General features: G+C 41.1%; 1 protein-coding gene across 44 annotated transcripts in view; it reads right to left on the minus strand.

Annotated features, from left to right (window-relative positions):
• Positions 1–1632: 1632 nt before the first annotated feature.
• RIMS1 (regulating synaptic membrane exocytosis 1) overlaps positions 1633–23257 on the minus strand; it is a 423063-nt gene continuing 401438 nt past the window's right edge. For all 44 annotated transcript variants that reach the window (XM_074991019.1, XM_074991025.1, XM_074991017.1 and 41 more), the window contains 4 exons: positions 13672–13784; positions 7960–8061; positions 4998–5137; positions 1633–4619 (listed from right to left, as the gene is read on the minus strand). In XM_074991019.1, the coding sequence (XP_074847120.1) occupies positions 4401–4619; positions 4998–5137; positions 7960–8061; positions 13672–13784 (574 nt within the window). In that variant the 3' untranslated portion in view covers positions 1633–4400. The remainder of the gene's footprint in view (positions 4620–4997; positions 5138–7959; positions 8062–13671; positions 13785–23257) is intronic.

The raw sequence follows: 23257 nt of genomic DNA on the forward strand, positions 1-23257 counted from the left end.
GGATGGCAAGTCGGAACAGACAGTACCACATCAAACACATCACTACAACATATTTGTCAGAAACTGGAGGAACACGGTGGACCCCTGCTATCCATCTATCTACATCTTCATTACCATAGTATCTGAAGACCTCCCAGTCATCACCACATTGATCTTCACAACACCCCAGTGACGTAGGTGGTGCTATTATCGCCAGTTTACAGATGGGCAATTGAGGCCCAAAGAGAAAGGCCAGATTGAAAAGATGTTCAGGTGCATAACTCTCACTAAGCTCACTGGGAGTTGAACACCTAAAGCCTTGGCAAGGTTTGGCCCTAACTGACTGTCTAAGGTCACAAAGAAAGTCAGTGATGGAGCAGGGAAATGAACCTCCTCCTTCCCAGTTCTAGGAAGTAGTTTAACCACTGGACTATTTTTTCTCTCTGTCCCCCATCTGATGTTTTATCACATGGACTATGTTGTGGCACTTTACTAGGCATATGAGAACTTAGACACAACTCCTAGGAGAAGCACATAAAACAGTGACCTGTGGGCTGTATAGGGAAGAATTGGCTGTAGGACTTTGTCAGACCTTCGAGATAACTCATTTTAGGTGAACCACGATTAAGATCCCAGCCAAAAGGTTGATGGGTGGCTGATAATTCTATAGATCCCTTTTGCACAGGACTATATTCCAATGATCCTAGAGGTATCTGTGAATCAACTATTATGTATATCCCAGGATTTTATTTATATCCTCAATACACTTGTTGAGTACTTTATGCATTTTAAATTATTCTAGTTTAGTTTGTACATACAGCACTTCATTTCAGGCTTTCACTCAGGTGTTATAACTGATCACTCAGCGTGGGCAATGCAAACCTAAGTTTCTTGTGCCTTACAAGGGGAAGAGACTTAAACATGCATCCCACTCTACCTATCTGACTTCATTAGTTCTTACGGTCTCAGCACCATACCAGGGTAAGCGCATAGCTTTTCTTCCATAATAAGGCAGCAAATCATAAAGGGGTTTTAAAATGAAGTTGATTAAACTCTTGTCATGAGGAAAACAAATGACAGATCATGGGCTTAAACTTGGCTATTATGCTTTCTATATGTTTACTTTATGATGTATATTGTCTGTGAAGTGATGCTGCGTCCTCCTCTCTGGGGAGGAGAGAAGCAAGGAGCGACTTACCGGTGATGCTAAAATTCCACCACTCAACAATACGCAATTCAAAGGGCAACAGCTGCAGAAGAGAGGGAGAAACACCTGCCATGTCTGTCTTCGCACATTCTACCACCTAGTGTGTGGGTGGGGAAACACACTTCTTTCCCTAGTGCTTTGTACTTGTGCTACTTGTTCATTAGACCCCATGCTTGAAAATAAGGTTTAAATGTTTAAAATCTTATCTTGTTGGATCCTTTTCTGTGTTATGGAAGGGGGCAATGAATACTAAACAATTACTTTTAATTTATTCCCAAGAATGGGAAAAAAATCCTATTTTTGGAAGCAATATCCAAAGTTATAGGAGTTATGAAACATTCATTCACTTTACTTGAGATGGTTTTGCAGTGTCATAATGTCCTTTGTATTTCACAGATCATTCTCCACCCACTGAGGTAGAAACATAACAAAAAAGAATGTTATAGAGAAAGTACCATTTTTAATGAGTCATTCTGCTGAAGCTTAGGTATGCATTCATTTAAACAAAGCAATAAACCTGTGCATTCAAAGTGATGCAATAGTCTTTAGGCTATTTCTAAATTAGGTTAAATGATATCTGGAGAAGAAGAACTAAAATCAAATACAGTATGTCATCTTGCTTCCCTAGGCATACAATTTAGTGCCATATTCTGCTCTCAGCTACACTGGCAAATAAGTTACTCACAATATATTTAGGGTATCAACAACAATGCCATTGTTCTGGATTTAAATGATTGCAAGAGCAGATTTTGCCCTTTGTACCTAAATAGCAATAACAAATACAGACCTGAGACAAATTTTTAATATCCATCACATACATCTCATATCCATCACATACATACATCACATACATCTGTGAACCTCCACTAAATCAAAATTAAACCTAAGAATCCAACCTCAGTGAAATCAAATGAGTTGCATCTGCTTACACCAACTCTTAGCTTGGTCTTATTGACTGCACGAACACAAATGAGAGCTAAATTTGGCCCTCTCCTTCGTGGAAGGGAAAGCAGCATCACTGAAATCACATGAAAGGACCGCTCACCCCATGTCTAGACTTGACTTGACATTTGAACATCTGCTTTTACATCAACTAAATGGACCACTTATTTTCTCACTCCTATAACACACCTTATTCAATTTGTTAATAAGTGGAGTCACCTCCGACCCTTAGAACACACTGAATACAATGACGACTCTGGACGTGAAAAGGAAATTTTATTAAACATGTTTACAGAACATGAGTTGGGAGTTCATTTAAAAGCACAGGGGAGTGTTAAGACAAGTGGTCAAAATAGAAAGATACTACCGAATTATCATTAGTTGACTTTTTGGCCACTAAAACAGAATGGAATCTAGTAGTAGTGCACCAGTGCTTCAGTTCTTCCTGCTCAGCAGGTCAAGCAGTATTCAATCTGTGCCCTGTGGAACCACAGGCAGAATAATTCCGGCATGTTAAACAATAATAAGTAGTTCACTTGGTGCAGGCAGTATGTCTATGAATTAAAACCTAGTGTGCACAGAGTTTCTACATGTGTTACAGCCCCACAGTAGGAATCTACACCAAAATATTTATTAGAAGGAATTTGGTCCATACTACATCACGTTTTCCCTAGGGTAAAAAATAAAGTCCATCTATAGACATTTAGCACCAGACTAACAGACCTTGCCTGGCTAAAACCTGCAAAATGTCTATGAGAAAAATGGATGGCTTAGATTTCTTGTTTACTTCAGGATAGTAATTACGAGCAAACTGTACAAGTACATGCAACATACAAGCCGGCCTACGTGGAACTAACATACATTATTAAATAACCTTTTTGCTTCTTTATACAAAACGTGCATGCAGCTTTGAACAGTTTCAAGTCATGCTGCCCTATTTGTGTGATCCCAAAATTGAATGGCCTGTAAAAGGAGGGAAAACATATCCATGAACCAGCAGAGTCTGCAGTTTTTAGCACATTTACAGTTAATCACATGGGATTTCAAGGCCAAGAAGAGCTCAAATGAATAAAATGCAAATTGAAATTTGATTTTTTTTTACCAAAAAAGTAAGATATCTTGCGTTAAAAAATCAAGCTTTGTGCTTGCATCAATCTCAAAGAAATGTAAACTAAAATTTGATAAAAACATGAGTAAGTGCTGAATATTTCAACTGGAATTTCCAGTAAAATACTGAACAACTCATATCATGCTCTATCCAGGGCAGTCATGTGTGCCTAAAGTGACACACATCAGAGAAGCCTGGGTACAGCTGAAAGTGTCATATGCTTAACCCCATTCCTAGTCAACATTTTGGGAAGTCAAATATACATTTATACATATGAACGTAAATACTTCCTCTCTGAGCCTAGGAAGAAAACTGCATTACCAGTAATATTTTCAGTGTCAAAATTAAGACTAAAGCGGCTTTTGTCAGACCCCAGCATCAGTTGCAGATAGATTTCTTCAACACTCTTCCATGCAAAACATCATAAAACATAAAAAAACATATTATATATAATGCAAACATATTTGCTTTTTACAAAAAAACCCCACACCTAGCACTATGGTTTTGTTGTTAATGAAATAATCTGGATTGGTCATTTGTTCTGGGTTTTCACGTGAAGGCCTGGGAAGAACCAGAACTAAGAACCAATGAGAACCTTAGTGGCATTGTGTATGAAAATTCTGGCTGTTGAACACTGGAAGGGATACTTACAGAGATATACTTCAGCCCTTTTTTGTTTGGTTTAGAAAATGAAAGGAAGGGTCTCTGTTAGCATTGTGAGGACTTTTACAAAACTGGCAGAATCACACAGCAAAAAACTAGTGGAAGTAACAAGTACAGAAAAACTGCTGAAACACCAGGAGGTTAACACTGCTTGTGGGCTCTGTCAAAATGTGAAAAGATACTTAACAGAGTGAGAGCTTCCAGTTTGGTATTTTTTTTCATTTTATTCTAATCTAAAGATCCCTTTCTTTTTAAAAAATTGTAATAAGCTTCGTTGACTGCCACTAGTAGATTGACTTACTGTATTTGATATACTACTTTGTTCTGGTAATTTAAGCCATCTTTTAACAAATAATTCAGACATATTTTTGGATAACTACTACAGGCAAAAACAGAAGTGATTGTCGCTCTCCAGCAATGCTTTTGATCATATACAAATCTGGTTCTGATCATTATCCTGGGTGGTAACATTTTTATTAGACAGCATCCACTCCAAGTTCACTATGATCTAATGCAGGGAGGCCCAGATGAACTTTCCAGAGATGACTGGGAAGCCCTGCGGGTCAGGGGAGTCAAAGTTGGATCCACTAGTGATGAGGGTGGAAATAATTTATACCATCCTATTACTACACTGGATAGATCAAGTTCCTCCAGCAGGATCTGTGCAACACCCATGAAGCATTTGTGATCCATTCGACCATAGTCTCCCCAAACTATCACCTGGAAGGATATAAAATACAAATTTAACATTATCCAAAGAATACACACTTATCAGTTCATCCATGTAACAAATCACTGAATCATTCCAGGAATAGGATCAGTACTCTTAAAGGAGAAGAGAAGGGGTCTGAAGGGGAAACTCAGGTAGTATTAGGGCTATACAAATCAAGAGGGAAGAACTTCGAATAATGCCACTTAGGTACATTTTGGGAGTTCGATGACATTACAAACCCCCTCAGGTATTATTAACTGATATTTCTGAAATTAAGTACAAATGTGGGTTGGGAGTGGGACTACCCACAATCTTAAAGACTAGCATATAAATGCTCAAGTGCTTTACCAAATCAGGGCCTACATCAAGATTAAGTACTTACTGACCTGAAGGACTTTACCCTGGGGACTTTCATCAAAAACAAGTGTCTGTTGGTACAATGGATCAAGTGTTTTCCGTGCAATTCTTGTCTTTTTCTTGGCCACGCAGGCGCCGTTCTCCAATAGGTACACTTTAACATAGGGAGCTGCAAAAATCAAACACCACAATTTTATGTTTGAACTGAAGCATTTCCCTGTATTGCACCATTGAGCTAGAGGACAAGAACAATGAATGAAAACTGACTAAAAAGAAAAGTGAACTTAACTAATTTAATTGGCCATACTGGATAGAATTTTCAACAACCACCAAATATTTTAGATGAAGATAAATCAATTATATATGTACAATTTTTTTGTTTTAATCAAAATATTATTAGAGAGACAGGTAAGCGAGGTAATATATTTATTGGACCAATTTATACTGGTGAGAGACACAAGCTTGGTCCAATATTATATTACCTCACACACCTCAGCTATCTCTACACAACAGAGATCTTTTGAAAGAAGCTCTTCTGGAACATCTCTTCTGAAAAAACTCCTTGCAAATGGGATTGTCCACACACAAAAAAGCAGATCAAAAGAGTGATCTGCTCTTTTGAAGAGAGCATCCACACAGGCCCGCTGCTCTTTCACAAGAATGGTTCAGGGATCGAAATATCAGGTGCCTGGAGGACTGCTCTTTTGAATTAAGCTTTCAAAGAAGGCATTCTTCCTGAAATGAGAATGGAAGAGCACTTTCAAAAGGAGTGCTGCATTCTTTTGATTTACTTTTGAACAAACGCTTTTTGTGTGTAGACACTTTGTGGGATCTTTCGAAAGAACTTGCTAGTGTAGACACAGACCTTTTCTCTTCAATATCCTGGGATACAACACAGTTGCAACAACACTGCATAAGTTAATACTAGTAACACGTATTAGAATTAGCTTTTAAAGTATTATTTGTTTTAATGTATGTATCCCATGAAGTGGATATTATTAACAACAATATGTTGTCATGGATTGACAGTTTGATGCAACTCCATGTGTTAGGAGTTCAAAGCCATTTGAAAATAAAAGGCTGGTATTTCATCAACTGTATATTTTAAAATGGAACACAGTCATTTCTGAAACCAATCATAGAAAAAGGCAGTTGTTCCTCATTTAATTTGTGTCTCGAAAAGTTTTAAAGTACCATATCTCAGCAAATGTTAATCTGAAACGTATATTCTAATTATCATGATAGACAGCATTTGCCCTGGAAAACATCTTTGTTTTCCAGGCAAGATTTCTTTTAAAATGAGGTTTTTATTATAACAATCATTTAATTCATTCCCACAAAGATCCAATGTTTGAGCTCACAGGCACTGCCAACTTATTCAAAACACTGCCATGCGACTGAAGATCACAATATTCAATTTCCCCCTGTCTTACCCATTGGCTTGCTACTCACTTTCACCTTCTTTTACTCTTTCATATCTGAACATAAACAAATGCAGATATAATAATGTAAGGGACTCCACATTCATCACCATGTCCATGCTACCAAGTAACTAGATTTGGATTATTTTAATAATTTTGAGGTATATTATCAGTTTATTTTTAGTTTTCACAGTTGTAAAAAACTATGGGGTTTAACCATTTTTTCCCAAATTGTTATCAACTTAAAGTTTACAGCTTCAGGCAATTATTGGGTTTGGATTCAGATGATGTCTATTTATAATATACTTTGAGATTCAAAGAGTTAAAGCTCTAAACTGTAATAACGCAAATTATCAATATCATATATCAAAATATACAGTACTACCAGATTTACCCAGCAATGCTTGGGACCTTAACTCAGTTACGGGTTTTATTTATTTATTTATTTTTAAAGGAAAAAGTACATGCCTTATTTAAATAATATGTTTTTCCCCTCAAAAATTCAATATTTATTTTTATGAAATTAATTTTTATTTAGTTTTTCTTAAAAGAAGTTACATTTTCCATTCAATTATTTCAGTAAATTTTTAAAATGGGAATTCCATCAAGTGTATGTTTCCTTCATTCCCTATAAACGCTAATTGTTTACTATGTTTTAACAAAAAAGAGCTATAATCAATTTCCTTCTGAATAACATTTTTTTCTAGTTTTCAAACCTTAAGCATTGATTTAGTTGTGCCAAAAGAGAGCATAACTCCAAATTTCTCTATTTTATCTCTTTTCTGGAAGTTTACTGAGAAGCAATCCTATTCCAGGTACATCCTATTCCTTTGACTCATGTTGGTTCAGTCTCTTTCAATATTTGCTCAGTTATGTCAATTTTGAGGACTGGACTTGATTTGGTGATTCTGTGTCTTTTCTGTTTGGTTTTATGAGAAACAATCCCATTCCAGGCATATCTCATTGTCTTGGCACAGCCAAACCCTTCACTGGTTTAAGTTATGATAGGAAAAAGCCGAATTTGGTGGTCCTCTTACCATTTATGAAGAGTACTTGAGGAAACAGACAAAGAGAAACTCTCTGAAACATATAGTAGATAAATATCCTTAAATCAAAGGCTAATAAATTCTCAAGGAACATTTTGTTAATTTGCCTATCTGTAAGGTGTGATTATTTCTCTTGAAATTTTTATTGATTTGAACGCATACTGTGAAATTGACATTTATCAACAAAAATCTAGTCCTTCCAAGCCCGAATGTAACATTTTCCCTAGATATGCTGAGCACCCCTAACAGACATTCCTTTTGGAAAGGACTTTTCAGCCTAACAAATCTTACTTTGGCTTGTGAGAGGGAAGCACCTTCTGAATGTACATGGTGTGCAGAGGAAGGAATTGAACACAGGGGGAATAAATATTTCTAAATGCGCATCTCTATGGAAAACAAACAAAATACATATCAATGTAGTGACTGCTAAAAGGAGCTGAGAAAATCTCTTTGGATTTCTCCAGTCCACACATTACTGTATGCTTTAAATTTTCTCTTCCTCTGTGACTTGCAGCTTTTCTCACCTGGGGTCGATTTGGAACCAGGCTTTTGTGTGAGACCTCGAGCTCTAATGACTTCTACTTCTAACTGGCCTTTTTTATCCACCATTCCAATCTGAATATCACCTGAAAGGGAAGGAGAAGAAAAAGCATATTCCATTTTCTCTATCAGTTCAGTGTAGACACTACTACGTGATCTTCACTCAGGCAATACTTTAGATTATCATTATATTTGATACTGTAATGTGGAGGCCTCTTGTGCTGCCAATCAGGGATTTGTGTTCCACTGATGGTCCCTTCTGATCCAAGTATATAGGAGAGACACCAGGTGGATACACAAAGGCCGCGTCTATGCTAGCACCCTCCTTTGGGAAGGAACATGGTAATGAGGGATTTTGGCAGATGCAAATGAGGCACTGCCATGAATAGGCAGTGTCTCATTAGCATAATGGTAGCCACACACGATTCGAAACTGCCACTTTCGAAATCCACGCAGCCCATGTAGCCAAGGGCCTTTTGAAAGGACCCCCTGATTTTAAAAGCCCCTCCTTCCCAAAACCAAATGGGAAGAAGGGGCTTTTGAAATCCGGGGGTCCTTTTGAAAGGCCCCGGCTACATGGACAGTGTGCATTTCAAAAGCAGCACTTCCGAAGAGCATGTGGTTGCCATTATGCTAAAGAAGCGCTGCCTATTCATGGCAGCACCTTATTACCATGTCCCCTCCAAAAGGAGGGGGATAGTGTGGCCACAGCCAAAGAGACTGAAGGAACACAAGGTAACCGTGTGGCTGCAAACATTGCAAGTTTGTCCTTCAGAAAGAAAAAAGCCAGATGAGTAGACTGCAACCTGTCTAGGCAATGACTAAGTTCTCTGAGACTCACAAAAAAAAAAAAACTTTTTACAATAGTTATGTAATGAATGCAACCGCATGACAGTTCTCCTCCTGAACAACACTTTGCACAAACTGTCAGAATGTTATGAGAACAAGATTTCCAGGCTGCTTCCTCAGTTCTGAATGTTCTGGCAAAGGATGACTCTGGCTACAACTGCAGGAAAGAAAATTTGCCAAGTATGGGTCCAAGTGCTATTCTGATTTGGAAAGAAAGATTGTAAATGAAAATAATACACTTACGTGCACATCTGCAAAAGAACCTAGGTGCCTAACCTCCTGTTTAGGTGCCTCAGTCCAAAAATTTAGGTGCTACTGAAATCCTCCGGCTGTGGAGATGCCCATAATCTTTCAGCACATTTTCACATGCCCTCTAGGTACCTAAGTTTCTGCCATCAGACATGATCACATCAGTCTAGGTGCGCAGCTCATACCAAACTCAAGTGGGATCCTCAAATGAGGTTCAAATGAGGGGCTGTGGAGCTTGATATGGTAGGTCTTCTCAGAACATTCCTAACTACGTGGAAAATGCCCAGAAGGAGGCAGAGATAAGAGAACAATCATTGGAGAACGAGACAGACTCACGTTGGACTCTCTTAAGCTCTCTATCTGAGGTTGTTACACAGTATACACATATTATGCATTGAGCCAATGACAGTGAGAATGACTCTCTGGAATGGAGGGTAGAAAACTATGGCCCACATCTGGCCAGTCAGACCCTTCAGTCAAGCCCCTCTCTGAGTTCCTGATCTGGCCAGCTAGTGCAGCTGCAGTGATTCGTGACCCTATTCTCCAGGCAGCATAATTATATGATAGTTAAAAAGGGTATCTGCATAGAGGGCAGGGAGTTCCAGGGGATTAGGGTTGGATAAAGGGTGGGGACCAAGTCACATGCAGCTGTTTGGGGAAACACAGCCTCCCTCAGATTTCACTACCCAACCCTCAACATAATTTCCCCAACCAATGTGGACACCAGGCTTCTCCTTGCCACCCTCTGCTCCAGATCCCTGGCTGGGGCTCTCCTTTGAGATGTGGGACATCTATGTTCAAATCCCTTTTCCCCTTCAAGCAAAGGGGTAATTGATCCAGGATCTGCCATATCCCATGGAATCAGAGAACACCAGAACTGGAAGGGACCTCGAGAAGTCATGGAGTCCAGTTCCCTGCCCTCTCAGCAGGACCAAGCACCATCTAGACCATCCCCAACAGGTGTCTATCTAACCTGCTCTTAAAAATCTCCAGCAATGGAGACTACACTCCCTTCTTATGTAATTTATTCCAGTGTTTAACCATCTTGACAGTTAGGAAGTTTTTCCTAATGTCTAATCTAAACCTCTCTTCCTGCAGATTAAGCCCACTGCTCCTTGTCCTATCCTCAGAGGCCAAGGAGAACAATTTCTCTCCCTCCTCCTTGTAACCTTCTTTTAGGTACTTGAAAAGTGCTATCATGTCCCCTCAAAGTCTCCTATTTTCTAAACTAAACAAGCCCATTTTTTTCAGTCTCCCCTCATAGCTCATGTTCTCTAGACCTTTAATCATTCTTGTTGCTCTTCTCTGGACCTTCTCCAATTTCTCCACATCTTTCTTGAAATGTGGTGCCCAGAACTGGACACAAAACTCCAAATGAGGTGTAATCAGCACTGTGTAAAGCGGAAGAATGACTTCTTGTATCTTGCTCACAACACTCCTGTTAATGCATCCAAGAATCTTGTTTGCTTTTTTTTGCAACAGCATCACACTGTTGACTCGTATTTAGCTTGTGGTCCACTATGACCCCTAAATCCCTTTCTGCAGTCCTCCTTCCTAGATAGTCACTTCCCATTCAATGTGTATGAAGCTGATTTTTCCTTCCTAAGTAGAGTAGTTTGCATTTGTCCTTATTAAACTTCATTCTGTTTACCTCAGATAATTTTTCCAGTTTTCCAGGCCATTTTGTATTATGACCCTATCCTTCAGAGCAGTTGCAACCCCTCTCAGCTTGGTATCATCTGCAAACTTAATAAGCGTACTCTATGAAATGATCTAAATCGTTGATGAAGATACTGAATAGAACCGGTCTCAAAATAGATCCCTGTGGAACCCCACTTGTTATGCCCTTTCAGTATGGCTGTGAACCACTAATAACAATTCTCTGAGAACAGTTATCCAGACAGTTATGGACCCACCTTATAGTGCCCCCATCTAAGGTGTATTAGCTTAGGTTATTGATAAGAAGATCAGGTGAGACTGTGTCAAATTCTTTACTAAAGTCTAGATATACCACATCCATCGCTTCTCCCTTATCTCCAAGGCTTCTTACCCTGTCAAAAAAAGCCATCAGATTGGTCTGGCACGATTTGTTACTCTCACCACCATAGAAGGGTGGGCTCTCCCTACAGTTACACATGCAGCACTGCAGCTACTGCAAGAAGTTGCTTCAGCACCTCATTCCTGGAGAGTGTTCCCAGCTGAGGATCCAAAATGAAGAAAAGTGCCTACCTCCTTGAGAGGGGTGGGGCTTAGCTCTCCTCTGCATCTGCTATTGGCTAGCTTAGGTGACTCCCTCCAAAAGTCTGGTGGGTTTTGCTTATGCCATTTTGAGTCACATATTTGTCACCAATCATTATAGAGGGAGCCAAGGCCCTTAATTCTAGATTTGTGGATTCTATTGGGTGGCTGGGCACCTACAGATTAGACTTTGTGACTCTGAGTAGTGTTGAAAAACCTAAGCCCCTTTGTGGCTTTGGGCCTCAATAATTGTGGGTCCTGATTTTCAAACCATGAGAAATCCATGGCTGCATTAAAAAAGAGTCACCAAGACTGATTGTGAAAATGGGTAGTCACCTTGCTGGCTGTTCGGACATTCATATACCCCACTGGGCATGTGCCATTGTGGTGACTGTGAAAGCCAATGGCAGGGCTCTTACCTTATATGTGACATGTTTCTAAGAAAGAATGGTGAATCTGCTGTGTTCTTAATCATAAAAATATTATTGTTCAAATGTAGTTGAAAAGGAGACCTTAGCACCCTTTTCCACTAAAAGAGTATTATAGCACAGTGCCCAGAACTGCTCTAGTACTTGAGATATGACAAGCCAAGCAGGGTGATTTGTTATCCACCAAAACTTCGTGTCAACAAACACAGTTCTGTCCGAGGCTAAAAATAGTGTAGAAGAAAATTCCACAACCTGTGCTCTTGGGATACATTTCAATGCAGAAAGCCTGTATATTCAAATCCAGTCTATGCTGCTAGTGGTCAGCTGGGGGTGCTGTGACACATGCTTTTTTAAAACCGGCAGAGATGGCCATCTTCTAGGAATAAGCCCTAGCAGAGAAATTATTAGGTAGGAAGACTGAGTGAATTTCTGCAGCCAAATTCCTTCCCTCAGACTGTAGAAATAAAGGCTCCAACAGATGGAAATAAACTATTGGCCCTCAGGTCTAGTGAGGAAAACAACTTTTAAGCAAAAAGTGAGATGAATGGAAGCTAGCACTTGGATTCAGTATTGGGTGCATCCTGATTTTATAATTGACAACAGAAGAACACAGACACTTCTTGTGCCCTATAAAAAGGAAAGCTGATATATTTTAACTGAGGTTATAACATTATACAGACTTCATGCTCAATGAGCTCATTCCAAAATGCAAAATACACTTAATTTTGGACTTACACAGCAACTCATGACTTCTTCCTTTGTAGAACTCACAAGCTGCAAAGAAGAGAAGGCCCCCTCCCATTTTTCCTCCTGGTTCACTACTTTTCAGTAGCAATTCAGTAGCTTCCTGAGCCTGAGTTCCTGCAGCATTGAAGACTGCTCAGCCAGATCACTTGCTAGCTGTGATTTTAATGCACACAGTGCAATGAGGCAAGGAATCTGGAGTGGAGGTGTCGGGGAGTTCTGCTCCTTTCCCTGCTGGGAGGGGGAGTGAGGAAAGGAGCAGAATACCAGCAGTTCCTCTGGGTGCTGTACCACCCCTATTCCCTTCCCCCCACATGTAATGTGGGATGGGGAGGGGAGGGGATGGGAAGGGTGTGGGGAGTCTCGGTGGGTATGTCCTCCAATCCCACACTGGTGAGAAATTTTGTTTACTTGTGTTATACTGCCCAGGAGGTTTCATCACATGATATAATCTCTAATTAAAGATTAATCTTTAATTCCTGGAGATTTCATGACAAAGCTGGAGGACTGGCAGCCTTATGGGCCTGTCAGAGGTGAGCCTGTAGTGATTTGTACTTGAGAGGCTGCTGGAAATTAGACTTTAGATTTTAATCTGCTCCAATATCACCAACCTAACGGCACCATTTGTAAGGTGGCTGTCAGCCTTGCTGCAAACAGGGAGCACCGTTTCCAATTTTTCGATTACCATTCAATCAGCTAAATCTGGGCCTAGTTCAGTTCTGATTACATACTCCATGGCAAAGGCTAACTAGCTGAGAACTAGCAATTTGCCAGGAGCCAAGCACCATGATTACTCTGCACAGAAAGGAACAGATTGCAACCACTATCTCTGACACAGAAATGAGCTCTGTGGACATGAAATGCTCTATCTTCAGCTGATTTTGGCTGAAACAGAGCCTCTCTTCTATTTGTGGACAGCAGAGTCAGTGCAAGGAAGAAGCAAACTAAGCAATTGTGTAGGGCCCCAAGTGCTCAACGGGGTTCACTATCCACCTTTTGTTATGCATTGTATAGGAGAACTCCAAATTATTCCTGCTTATGGCTGTCAATAGCCTAAGACAGCACTTTAGTGTTAAAGGTGAGAACCCTTTGGCTGAGTGTAGTCTGTGATCTGCATTCTGCCCATCTTAACTCACTTTCGCCAATGAGATAGCTTTTGTATTACTCATGAGAATAAATTACTCTTACCCATAGCAGGGGTAGCTAGTGTCTGTCGACCTACTAACTGTGCAGGTCCAAGTCCATCGAGGAAATCACTAAATTGACTGTCAGCACCCAGGCGCACTCCGGGGAATATTAGACTACAGAAATAGAAAACATGAAGATCTGTAAATACATCATTAATTCTGAGTGGCCCACAATAATTAACATGGAAGAGCTTCTCAGACACAGCACATAGTCCCTCAGTGAACCGCAAACTGTTCTGCAAATCCAGAAGTCCACACATGCACACTGCGACCATCTCATAGGGAAGTAGCTTTGTTCTCATAAACAACTTGCCATCTTTCAGTTATGCAAGCTGATGGCAGGGCATCGCTCTTCTACCTGCTACAGTTAAAAGGGTTACAAACAGCAATATTTGCTACAGGTTGAAACTATCTGGTCTGGCTAAACCTCTGGTCTGACAGGACCACAGATGTTGCTGGACCAGAGAGCCCCAGCTGTGTCCAGCTGTTTTGGCTGGCTGGCGGGAGCAGAGCCCTGCTAGTGGGCAAGTGGCAGGGAGCCCCACTGAGGGTAGAGAACTCTGCCTGCAGCCCCGCAGTGGGGAGCCCAGCTGGTGGGTGAGGAGTCCCCCCACCTGTAGCCCTGAAGTGGCTCGGGGGCTGGGCCTAGGGCAGGGAGCCCTGTGGAGAGCCTGGCCAAGGAGCCCAGCTGGCTGGCTAGCTGGGACAGGAGCTTCCCCTCCCTGCATCAGCCCCTTAGGCACCCCAGGAGCCGAGCGCTCAGGCAGTCTGGGGGCAGGGAGCAGGAGGTGGCCAGAACAGCTGGTAGGTCACTCAGAAGGGGGCTTAGGAGGCCAGACATCTCGTCAGAAAAAATCCCTCATTCAGATCACTCAGGTCCCAAGGGTGCCAAGCCAGGGAGGAGCAACCTGTAGAAGGCATGTACAGTGGGGAGGAATCATAGCACAGTGGTTCTCAACAAGAGATACTTGCACCCTGGGGGTATGCAGAGGTCTTCCAGGTGGTACAACAACTTACCTACATCAGTGTTTCTGTACCTCGGGTTGGAGGTTGAGCTGCTTGGCAGTGGGAAGGGTCACAAGTGCAGGGATGGCATTAGGGTGTGGCTAGCAGGGCAATTATCCAGGGTTCCAGGTCACAGGAAACCCAGCAAAGCTAAGTTACACACTTCTGTCCCAGACTGTGGGCCTCAGGCTTCAGACAAGGTTCAGAAGTGAAATGGAAACACAATATTTACATTCCAATTGATTAAAGTTATAATTTTAGAATAAGAATGAGAAAGTCAGCATTTGTCAGTAATAATCTTCTGTGACACTTTAATGTCTGATTTTGTGGTCAAGTAACTTTTAAGTGAGGTGAAAAGGGGAGTACGCAAGACAAATCAGATTCTTGAAAGGGAGACTGTAATCCAAAAGGTTGAGAACCAGGGCTATACACTGAAATATAAGTACAATATTTATATTCCAAATGAGAAAGTAAAGGTGCGAGACAAGGAGATCCAATATTGCTAAGTATCTTCATCGCACATCTGGAGAGAGTGACAGACAAGATCAAGGAAGAGGTAGAAGGGATACCTGTGCATGGGAAAAGAATTAACAACTCGAGCTTCACAAATGATATAGTTATCATTGAGGAAGCTAGCGAAAATAGTGCAGGTGCTAAATGAAGAAGGGAAGCTGTACAGACTGATTATGAACATTAATAAAAACAATGGTATTTGGAGATAAGAAAATAGGAAGGAAGATCAGTGTAGATTGTATTGAACTAGAAAATGTAGAGAAGTTCACATATCTGGGGAGCAACATAATGTATTTCCTAGACTGTAAGAAGGAAATTGCGACTAGAATAGCGAAAGCAAGAGCGAGTTTGAAGGCAATGGACAATATCTGGAAAAGCAAAGCAATTAGCTTAGGAACAAAGCTGAGCGTCTTGAAAATGTGTGTATTCAGCAGCATGTTGTACGGATGTGAGACATGGGTGATAACGAAAGATTTGAAAAGAAGAATATTGGCGTTCGAAAGGAGTTGTTACAGAAAGATTCTGAGGATAGGAGGTCACCAATGAGGAATTATATAGAAAGATACAGCTGAAAGAGAACCTGCCGCAGAAGGTTATAAAATGGAAGCTACAACTATTTGGGCATATTTGCAGAATGAATGACGAACGAAAAATCAATACCCTGGTATTCAGCCTAATGGATGGTTCGAATCGGAGAGGCAGACCCCACAGAGAATGGATAGACGATATGGTAGATTGTTGTGGAGCTAGTCTACAGAAACTAAGCCACTCTGCACTGGACAGGGAAAGATGGAAAGAAATAGTGAGAGAGGCATCAGACACCAACAGGCACTGAGCCCACAGTTATTGATGATGATGATGATGCAAAGTTGGGGGTACTCAAGACATATCAAACTCCTGAAAGGGGCACAGTGGTCTGGAAAAGACGAGAACCACTGTAGTGGCAAGATCATCTCCTCTTCACTGGGATGTAGCTGTGGCTAGACCAACAATCTCTGTTCCCCACTTCCATGGAGAAGTGACTATTTCTCTACTCCTCCCCTATGCAAACAGAACTGAATTTTGTTAAGGGTCATAATCCCCAGAGCACTGAATGTGATTCACATATGAACTGGGTGAATAGTGTGTGTTCATTTCAGGTCAAACAGCTGTTTCATTTTAACAAAATTCAGTTGCTATGTTTGGTTGATCAGAAATCACCTGATTCCTCTGGCCATGCAGGAGAAGATCAGAGAGATTTAAGATACATTCTAACAGCTCAAGTTTTCAAGAGAAAATATCTATATTTATAATCCTGGGATGCTGTAGGCTTTGGTTTTGTTTTAAATGACGTACTACTTGTGGATTCTTCTTCTCCCCTCCATGTTCCACTAAGGTCAGGAGTTGGACTGGTTTTTACATGTCATTATTCTTGATGTCTGATTTATGTCTATTTGTTCTTTTGCTTAGAGACAGTCTGGTTTGTCCAATGTACATGGCAGCAGGACATTGCTGGCACATGATGGCTTATATCATATTAGTAGATATGCGTGGGAATGAGTCTTTGAAGATATGGCTGATGTGGTTAGGTCCTATGATGGTGTCAAGAGGGTAGATATGTGGGCAGAGTTGGTACTGGGGTTTGTTGCAGTGATTGGTTCCTGGCTTAGTCATTCTGTTGTGGGGTGTGTGGTCGGTGGTGAGTGAGTATGTGTTTCCAGGTGGGGGGGTTGTCTGGTAAGCAAGGTCTGTGATAGTGAGAAATTGTCATGTCGGATAGATTATAGATCCTTGATGATGTGCTGGAGAGGTTTTAGCGGGGTCTGTAGGTGATGGTCAGTGGTGTTCTGTTGCTTTCTTTGTTGGGTCTGTCCTGTAGTAGTCTCAGAAACAAGTTTAACATTATAATCAAACAGGCTGATAAACAAGGTGCTGTAGTCATAATGAATAGGTAAGCTTATGAACTTGAGGCTGCTAAACAATTCTCTTCAACACAGTATTCTACAGGCCATTATCCTCTGATCCCCCTGAGGAGTACCAAATTAAACACCCACCTCAAACTGTACACCAGCTACTCAAGAAACTACCTGAATAAGCACAGGAATGAATCTAGACAGGACTTCCCCTCCCAGAACTCCAACTTTGGGGTATTGTATCTGCTACCCAAGATCCATACATCTGGAAATCCTGGATGGCCTATCATCACAGGCTCTGGCACTCTTACAGCAGGATTGCTTGGCTGTATGGACTTTCTCCTCAGGCCCTATACTACCAGCACCCCTAGCTATGTTCAAGACACCACTGACTTCCTGAAGAAACTACGATCCATTGGTGATCTCACAGAAAACACAATCCTAGCCACATGGATGCAGAAACTCTCTATAACAACATTCCACACAAAGACAGAGTATATGCTGTCAGGAACTGCACCCCTGATCATGTCATGCTACAGCTGGTTGCTGAACTGTGTGACTTTGTTCTCCCCCACACCATTTCAGATTTGGGATGATTTTTGCCTCCAAGTCAGTGGCACCCATTGTACACCCAATGTTTTTATGGCTGAATTAAAACAATGCTTCCAGAGCTTTTGTTCCCAAGCACCCTTCCTCCACTTGTGCTACATTGATGACATCATCATCTGGATCAACAGGAAGGAGGCCCTTGAAGAATTCCACTGGGATTTCAACTATTTACATATCACGATCAATCTCAGCCCGGAGTATTCCACACAAGAGATCTACTTTCTGGATACTACAGTGCAGCTAAGTAATGGTCATGTCAACATACCATATGCTGGAAACCTACTGACTACTATATTTACTTATAAACCCCTAGCATTCATCCAGGCCATATCACAAGATCCATTATCTGCAGCCAAGCCCTAAGATAAAGACTACATTTGCACCAATCCCCCGAGACAGAGACAAACACCTATAGGATGTCTATCAGGCATTCTAAAAGCTACAATACCCACCTCAGGAACTGAAGAATCAACCTGACAGAGCCATGCAGTTACCCAGAAGTCACCTACAATAAGACATACCCAACAAAGAAAGCAACAGAATGCCACTGGCCATTACCTGAAGCCAACATGAGCCAGCAAAGCCCCTATCCCATGTACATTGGACAAACCAGACAGAATAAATGGACACAAATTAGACATCAAGAATGAAAATATACAACAAGAAGTGGGAAAACATTTTAACTTCCTTGGACATGCAGTTACAGATTTGAAAGTCGCCATTCTCAAGCAAAAAACTTCAAAAACACTAATTTGTTTTTATTTATTAAGCTTTCATTTGCAGGTACATCCTCTAAAATTTTCCTATTAGCTGCCTCTGTTTGCATCTCTCAAGTTTGTCTAGCAAAGGTCTCAGGGGTGAACATTTCTGTGGTTGTTTCCATTGCTTTAAGCCAGCTATTTGTTCACTAATCATTCTTTAAAAAGGGACATTGTAGAGATGAATTTGTGATCGAGGGACCTCTTCATGCCAGCTGACAGAGGATGTAGATGGCTTACACCGATGGCCTGGATCCAGACATATGCATAATAGTTCACCAATAAGTGATGTGAAAAGGTTTTTTCTGACCTATTCTACCCAAACCCAGTTGTTCATTGGTTGTCATAATCGCTACTAAATATACGTGTGGATAACATTTCAGAAGTTATGTATTTATAAATTAATAATTATATTCTTAAGGCCTTGGAGTTAATGTAGGTCACCATGAGGTGACATGACTAGGACTCATTCCTTTCAAGTAGCAGATAACAGATGCTTATTGCTTTGTCTGATCATCTGTGTATGGTCTGTGTAGTGTACAGTGGAGATGGTACCTATTTGTGTGATGAGCTAGGTGTCAGTGAGAGATTGTGAAATCTTCAAAAAAGAAAATGTACAGGAAGGAACAAAAGTGGGGGGGTACTCTGTTTATGATTGAAGACAAAGGATAGAAATGATATATCTTTGGGGAGAAAGGAACACAAGGAACCCTTCACCAGGGCGTCTAATTGATAGTGTACTCATCTCATGAAAGGAGGCTCACAGTCAAGAGTAGCTGAAACACATTTCAGTGATTTTGGGTAAGCCAAATGCTAGTCTTTCCTAGGGGTAGGCTCTAGAGAGTACATCATAATCTTGTTTTATATGTAACCGTTTCCCTCTCAATACTTCCACGTAATGTTACTTGACTCTACGCTTTATTGAATAAACTTATACTTGATTTCACTATAAACATATCTAATTGTTGTGGGCTACGCAAAGCTGGTCCTGATTAGCTGGGGCAAACTGGTTCTTTGTAGGTGGAAGATCTGTGTATACTGCAAATGTTCCATGGAATAGCAGCTGGACTCTTCATGGAACCTATTGCTAACTTGAAGAAAAACAGTGTTCTTATATGGGCATTGAAGGGAGCGGTTGTGGCGCCTGTCGCTAGTGGAGTTGGGGAGCTGCCCCCGGCAGGCACAGATGAGACTTCCTCACACTCAGGGCAGGTACTTGTGGGGTGTCTCACAATGGCAGGAACACCCAGAAAGCACCTCAACATCTTTATGTCAAAGAACAATTCAAGAAATTAGAGAGCTAATAAAAATAAACATGTATTAGTCCATTACTAATGCCATGTGACAGTAATCTGGTAAGATAAGCTATTACGATTAAAAAATATCCATCGAGACTGATCCTATCCTGCTGATTAATTTTAAATTTGAGTAATCAAAAAAGTAATTAGTTTTTATCATACAGCATCGGTTTTAATTAAAAATCACAAATATTTCCCAGGGAAACATGTCCCAAACTATGGTCTGGAATTGCTAATCTTTGTTGTTTGCAGTCAACTGATCTTGTACCTGCTTGTTTGATGAACAAGTATTTTGAGAAGTGTTCTTTTTTAAGTTAACTATGTGTGCAGTAGTGCCATGGGAATATGCCAAAATTAGGTCACTTTTTTAACACAGCCATGTGTTTTTGTTTTATTTGTTAGAATTCATAATATCACTATCTACAGGGCTAGGCCCTGGCTTGAAATAATTGTTGTCCAACACATTTACTTAGAAGACCCTGTTTTCAGTTTCTTGTAACTGAGGCGACAGTATCATCCTCGATATCTTGGTGATCACCGAAACCATGAATTTGAATAAAGTCTATAAAATGCACTCAGATCACATGGAATTCTGACCTAGGCCTCAGGGTTACAACTCAACTCAGCCTTAGTGTATCCAACCTTACACAGGTGGAGACAGCAAACCTGTGCGGCTCTGTGACCCTGTGCACTAGGTTGCAATGAAAATCAAATTGGATCTGGCTGGGGTTGCAAATGCATGGGCTACTTTACAACACCTGAAGCCCAGTCCTGCTGGACAGGAGCTGCAGCTGCTGGGTGAGTGTGGGTGGGCTCACTATCCAAAACCCGCTTCCCCATGAACATCTTGCCTCCCTTTCTGTCACATACCATTCATTTCTGGTACCTCTGTCGTAACATTTATTAAAAACTGGTTTGATAAACTCATAGCGCTGCTTATGACTTAGTGGAACTCCAATGGTTTGGGCTGAAATTTTCTATACTGCCTCACCCTGATCTATGTCTACATCTACATCCAACCCCCTTCAAAACAGTTACACTATATGGAAAGAAACTGTTGCAGGTGTTTAGCACACTAGCAAACTAGCCCATAATCTTTGTGCTGCTAAGATTTAGTTCTAGTCATAATGGCACTGGTTGGCAAGTTTGTTGTTAGCCTGACTGAGTCCTGATTTTCTCCAGTGCTCAGGCTCACACATAATGATAATATAAGGTCTGCCAAATAAATCAAAGCCCGCTCTTGCACTAAATCATGTGTCTCTGGCACATTCCTGTGGAGCTACTTTCCACTACCATAGCGAAAAAAAGTCTGACTGACAGCAGCTGGGACAGGACAACATGGGATGTCCTGTTCTGGTCATTCTCTCTGAAGCATCTCACATTGGCCATGGCCCATTGCTCTGACCAGTATGGATGTTGCTATGTTCATATGATCTGTATCAGGTGTCAACCTAAAATTTCAGGACAGGAATTGGGCTGGTAACTAGTAGTGTGGCATCTTTGAAAAGCTGTTTTCTTAGGCTCCAGGATCTCTAATTTCATGTTTTAAAAATGGCCTCTCTCACTTTTAAGGTTGTGAAGCAAAACTGTGTTCTCACTGTCAGGGTTAACTGATTCAGCAATGTCAGCTTGAGACTGCAGAACTCCTGTAACAATGGTCGAGAGCAGCCTGAAAGTCCTCGTTATCTCAGAGTAAGGTTACCAAACCCTACAGTAAGAGGAGTTCTATGAAACGTGTGATCCCGGCTTGTATTTCACGGAGGGTATAAGGGGTAGTGTGCGCTGACTGCCACCCCAGTTATCTTTCCATAGCAAATAGCCCTGACACAAGGCTCCACAGCAAAGGAAAAGAAAGGCAGGTAGTGGAGTACACCTAAGCAACCAACAAACCTTAATAGGGGTGAACAGAGCCCCACTTTACTGCTCTATAAGATCTCCAGCAGCAGGGCAGTGGAAGGCCTGGGCTCTGGTGGGAGTGGCTACTTGAACCTTGTCGAGGAGAGGGTGCGCTCCATAGGCCATGGAATGGCATAGGACACTGGGCAATGGTCTGATCATTTGTTCAGAGGTAGTAGTGCTTCCTGACTGCTCCAGGACAGAGTGATGCTCCAGCACTTTGGAATTTTTTCCTTCCCCCTGCCCCCCTTCCATTGGATTCCTCCGAGGCTTGGGCTTACAGAGTCCCCCTGAATGTGCTCAGTGCCCAAAGGCCTTCCCTGGTTTGATGGCCATGTCTCATGGTTATTGAGGACAGGGAATGCTCAGGTGCAGGACACAGGGGTATTTAATCCTGGGGTCCTGGTCACAGTACTGGGAGGTATTGGGGGTAACCTACCTTATGTCTAAAATAAGTTTAAAACCTATTTACAACTAACTACAAAATTTTGGTTCACATTGTGGACACTGAAGAGATTCCATTTCAGATCACAGGAAACAGAAAGGAATGACAGAGCTTGCCAGTCCATGCTGCCTCTTATGGTTCTGAGTATAAAGAAGAGATGGGAGTATGCATGGATCAATGGACCCTGCTAGCAAAAATCTTCTGGTCTCAAATTCCTGGAGTGAACATGTAGCTCACGTGGAATGCAGGTAGGAACCATAATTCAAAGACCAGGTATTAAATCAAATGCTAATAATATTTTAAATGTCATCATATTGTTGCTCTTCATGATATGATCCTTCCTCTACTTTCTTCCCTGCTTTGATTAACTCCAAAAGGGTTAACTTGATCTGAATGACGGTAGCTACCCTTACATTTCCCCTCCCATTAACTAGGCATGTGAGCCTGACTGAGGGGAAGATAAGCCTAAAGAACTCAGCAGGGAGTGAAAAGTCCACTTAGGAACCCAGCAAACTCCACAAGTGGGTAAGATCGTATGCTGAATATCTGTAAAATTTACTCAGTGGCATCTCACTCTAGTGTGTCAAATAGGCAGATTTGGGAACAGTACCATTATTGGAAACTTGGCCCTTTTAGATACCCACTAGGTTGTCTGAGGAGGCTGGAATACAATTGTATGGTCTGTGCAGTTCCTGTTTCTGTTATCCCTTCCTACATAATTACTAGCAACAACAATGGTGAATCAAGAGAATTTTCTTTTGACTGAATACGCAAGCTCCTATATTTGGTTTTAGCTGATGTGTGGTCAAACTTTTTGGTTTTCCATAAGAAATGTACTTTGACCAGCTCCAACCTAAACTTTTGTTTTATACAGAGTTATTGAATAGTTTCATATAACAGGGAGTTTAACATCTCAAGTTTAATTCAGGATAGATCCAAAGAGCGTCTCAGAAGCCCACACCAGTTTCTTTCAAATTGTTCCCTTTGATGATTCATATTGCTATTTCTGTTGTGTGGTTGGTCACCTATAGACCATATTAGCATTTTTTCTGCTGGTTGGATGACTGGAAAAGCTTTAAACTGAAGAATAGCCCTTAGCAAGTGGAGTTCAAATATTATTTTTCATCAAAAAGCCTGAAAGTTTTAGGATTTGTTAAGAATTTCATTAGTG

Source organism: Carettochelys insculpta, chromosome 3 (genome assembly GCF_033958435.1).
Source record: "Carettochelys insculpta isolate YL-2023 chromosome 3, ASM3395843v1, whole genome shotgun sequence".
In the NCBI taxonomy this organism is placed as follows: Eukaryota; Metazoa; Chordata; order Testudines; family Carettochelyidae; genus Carettochelys; species Carettochelys insculpta.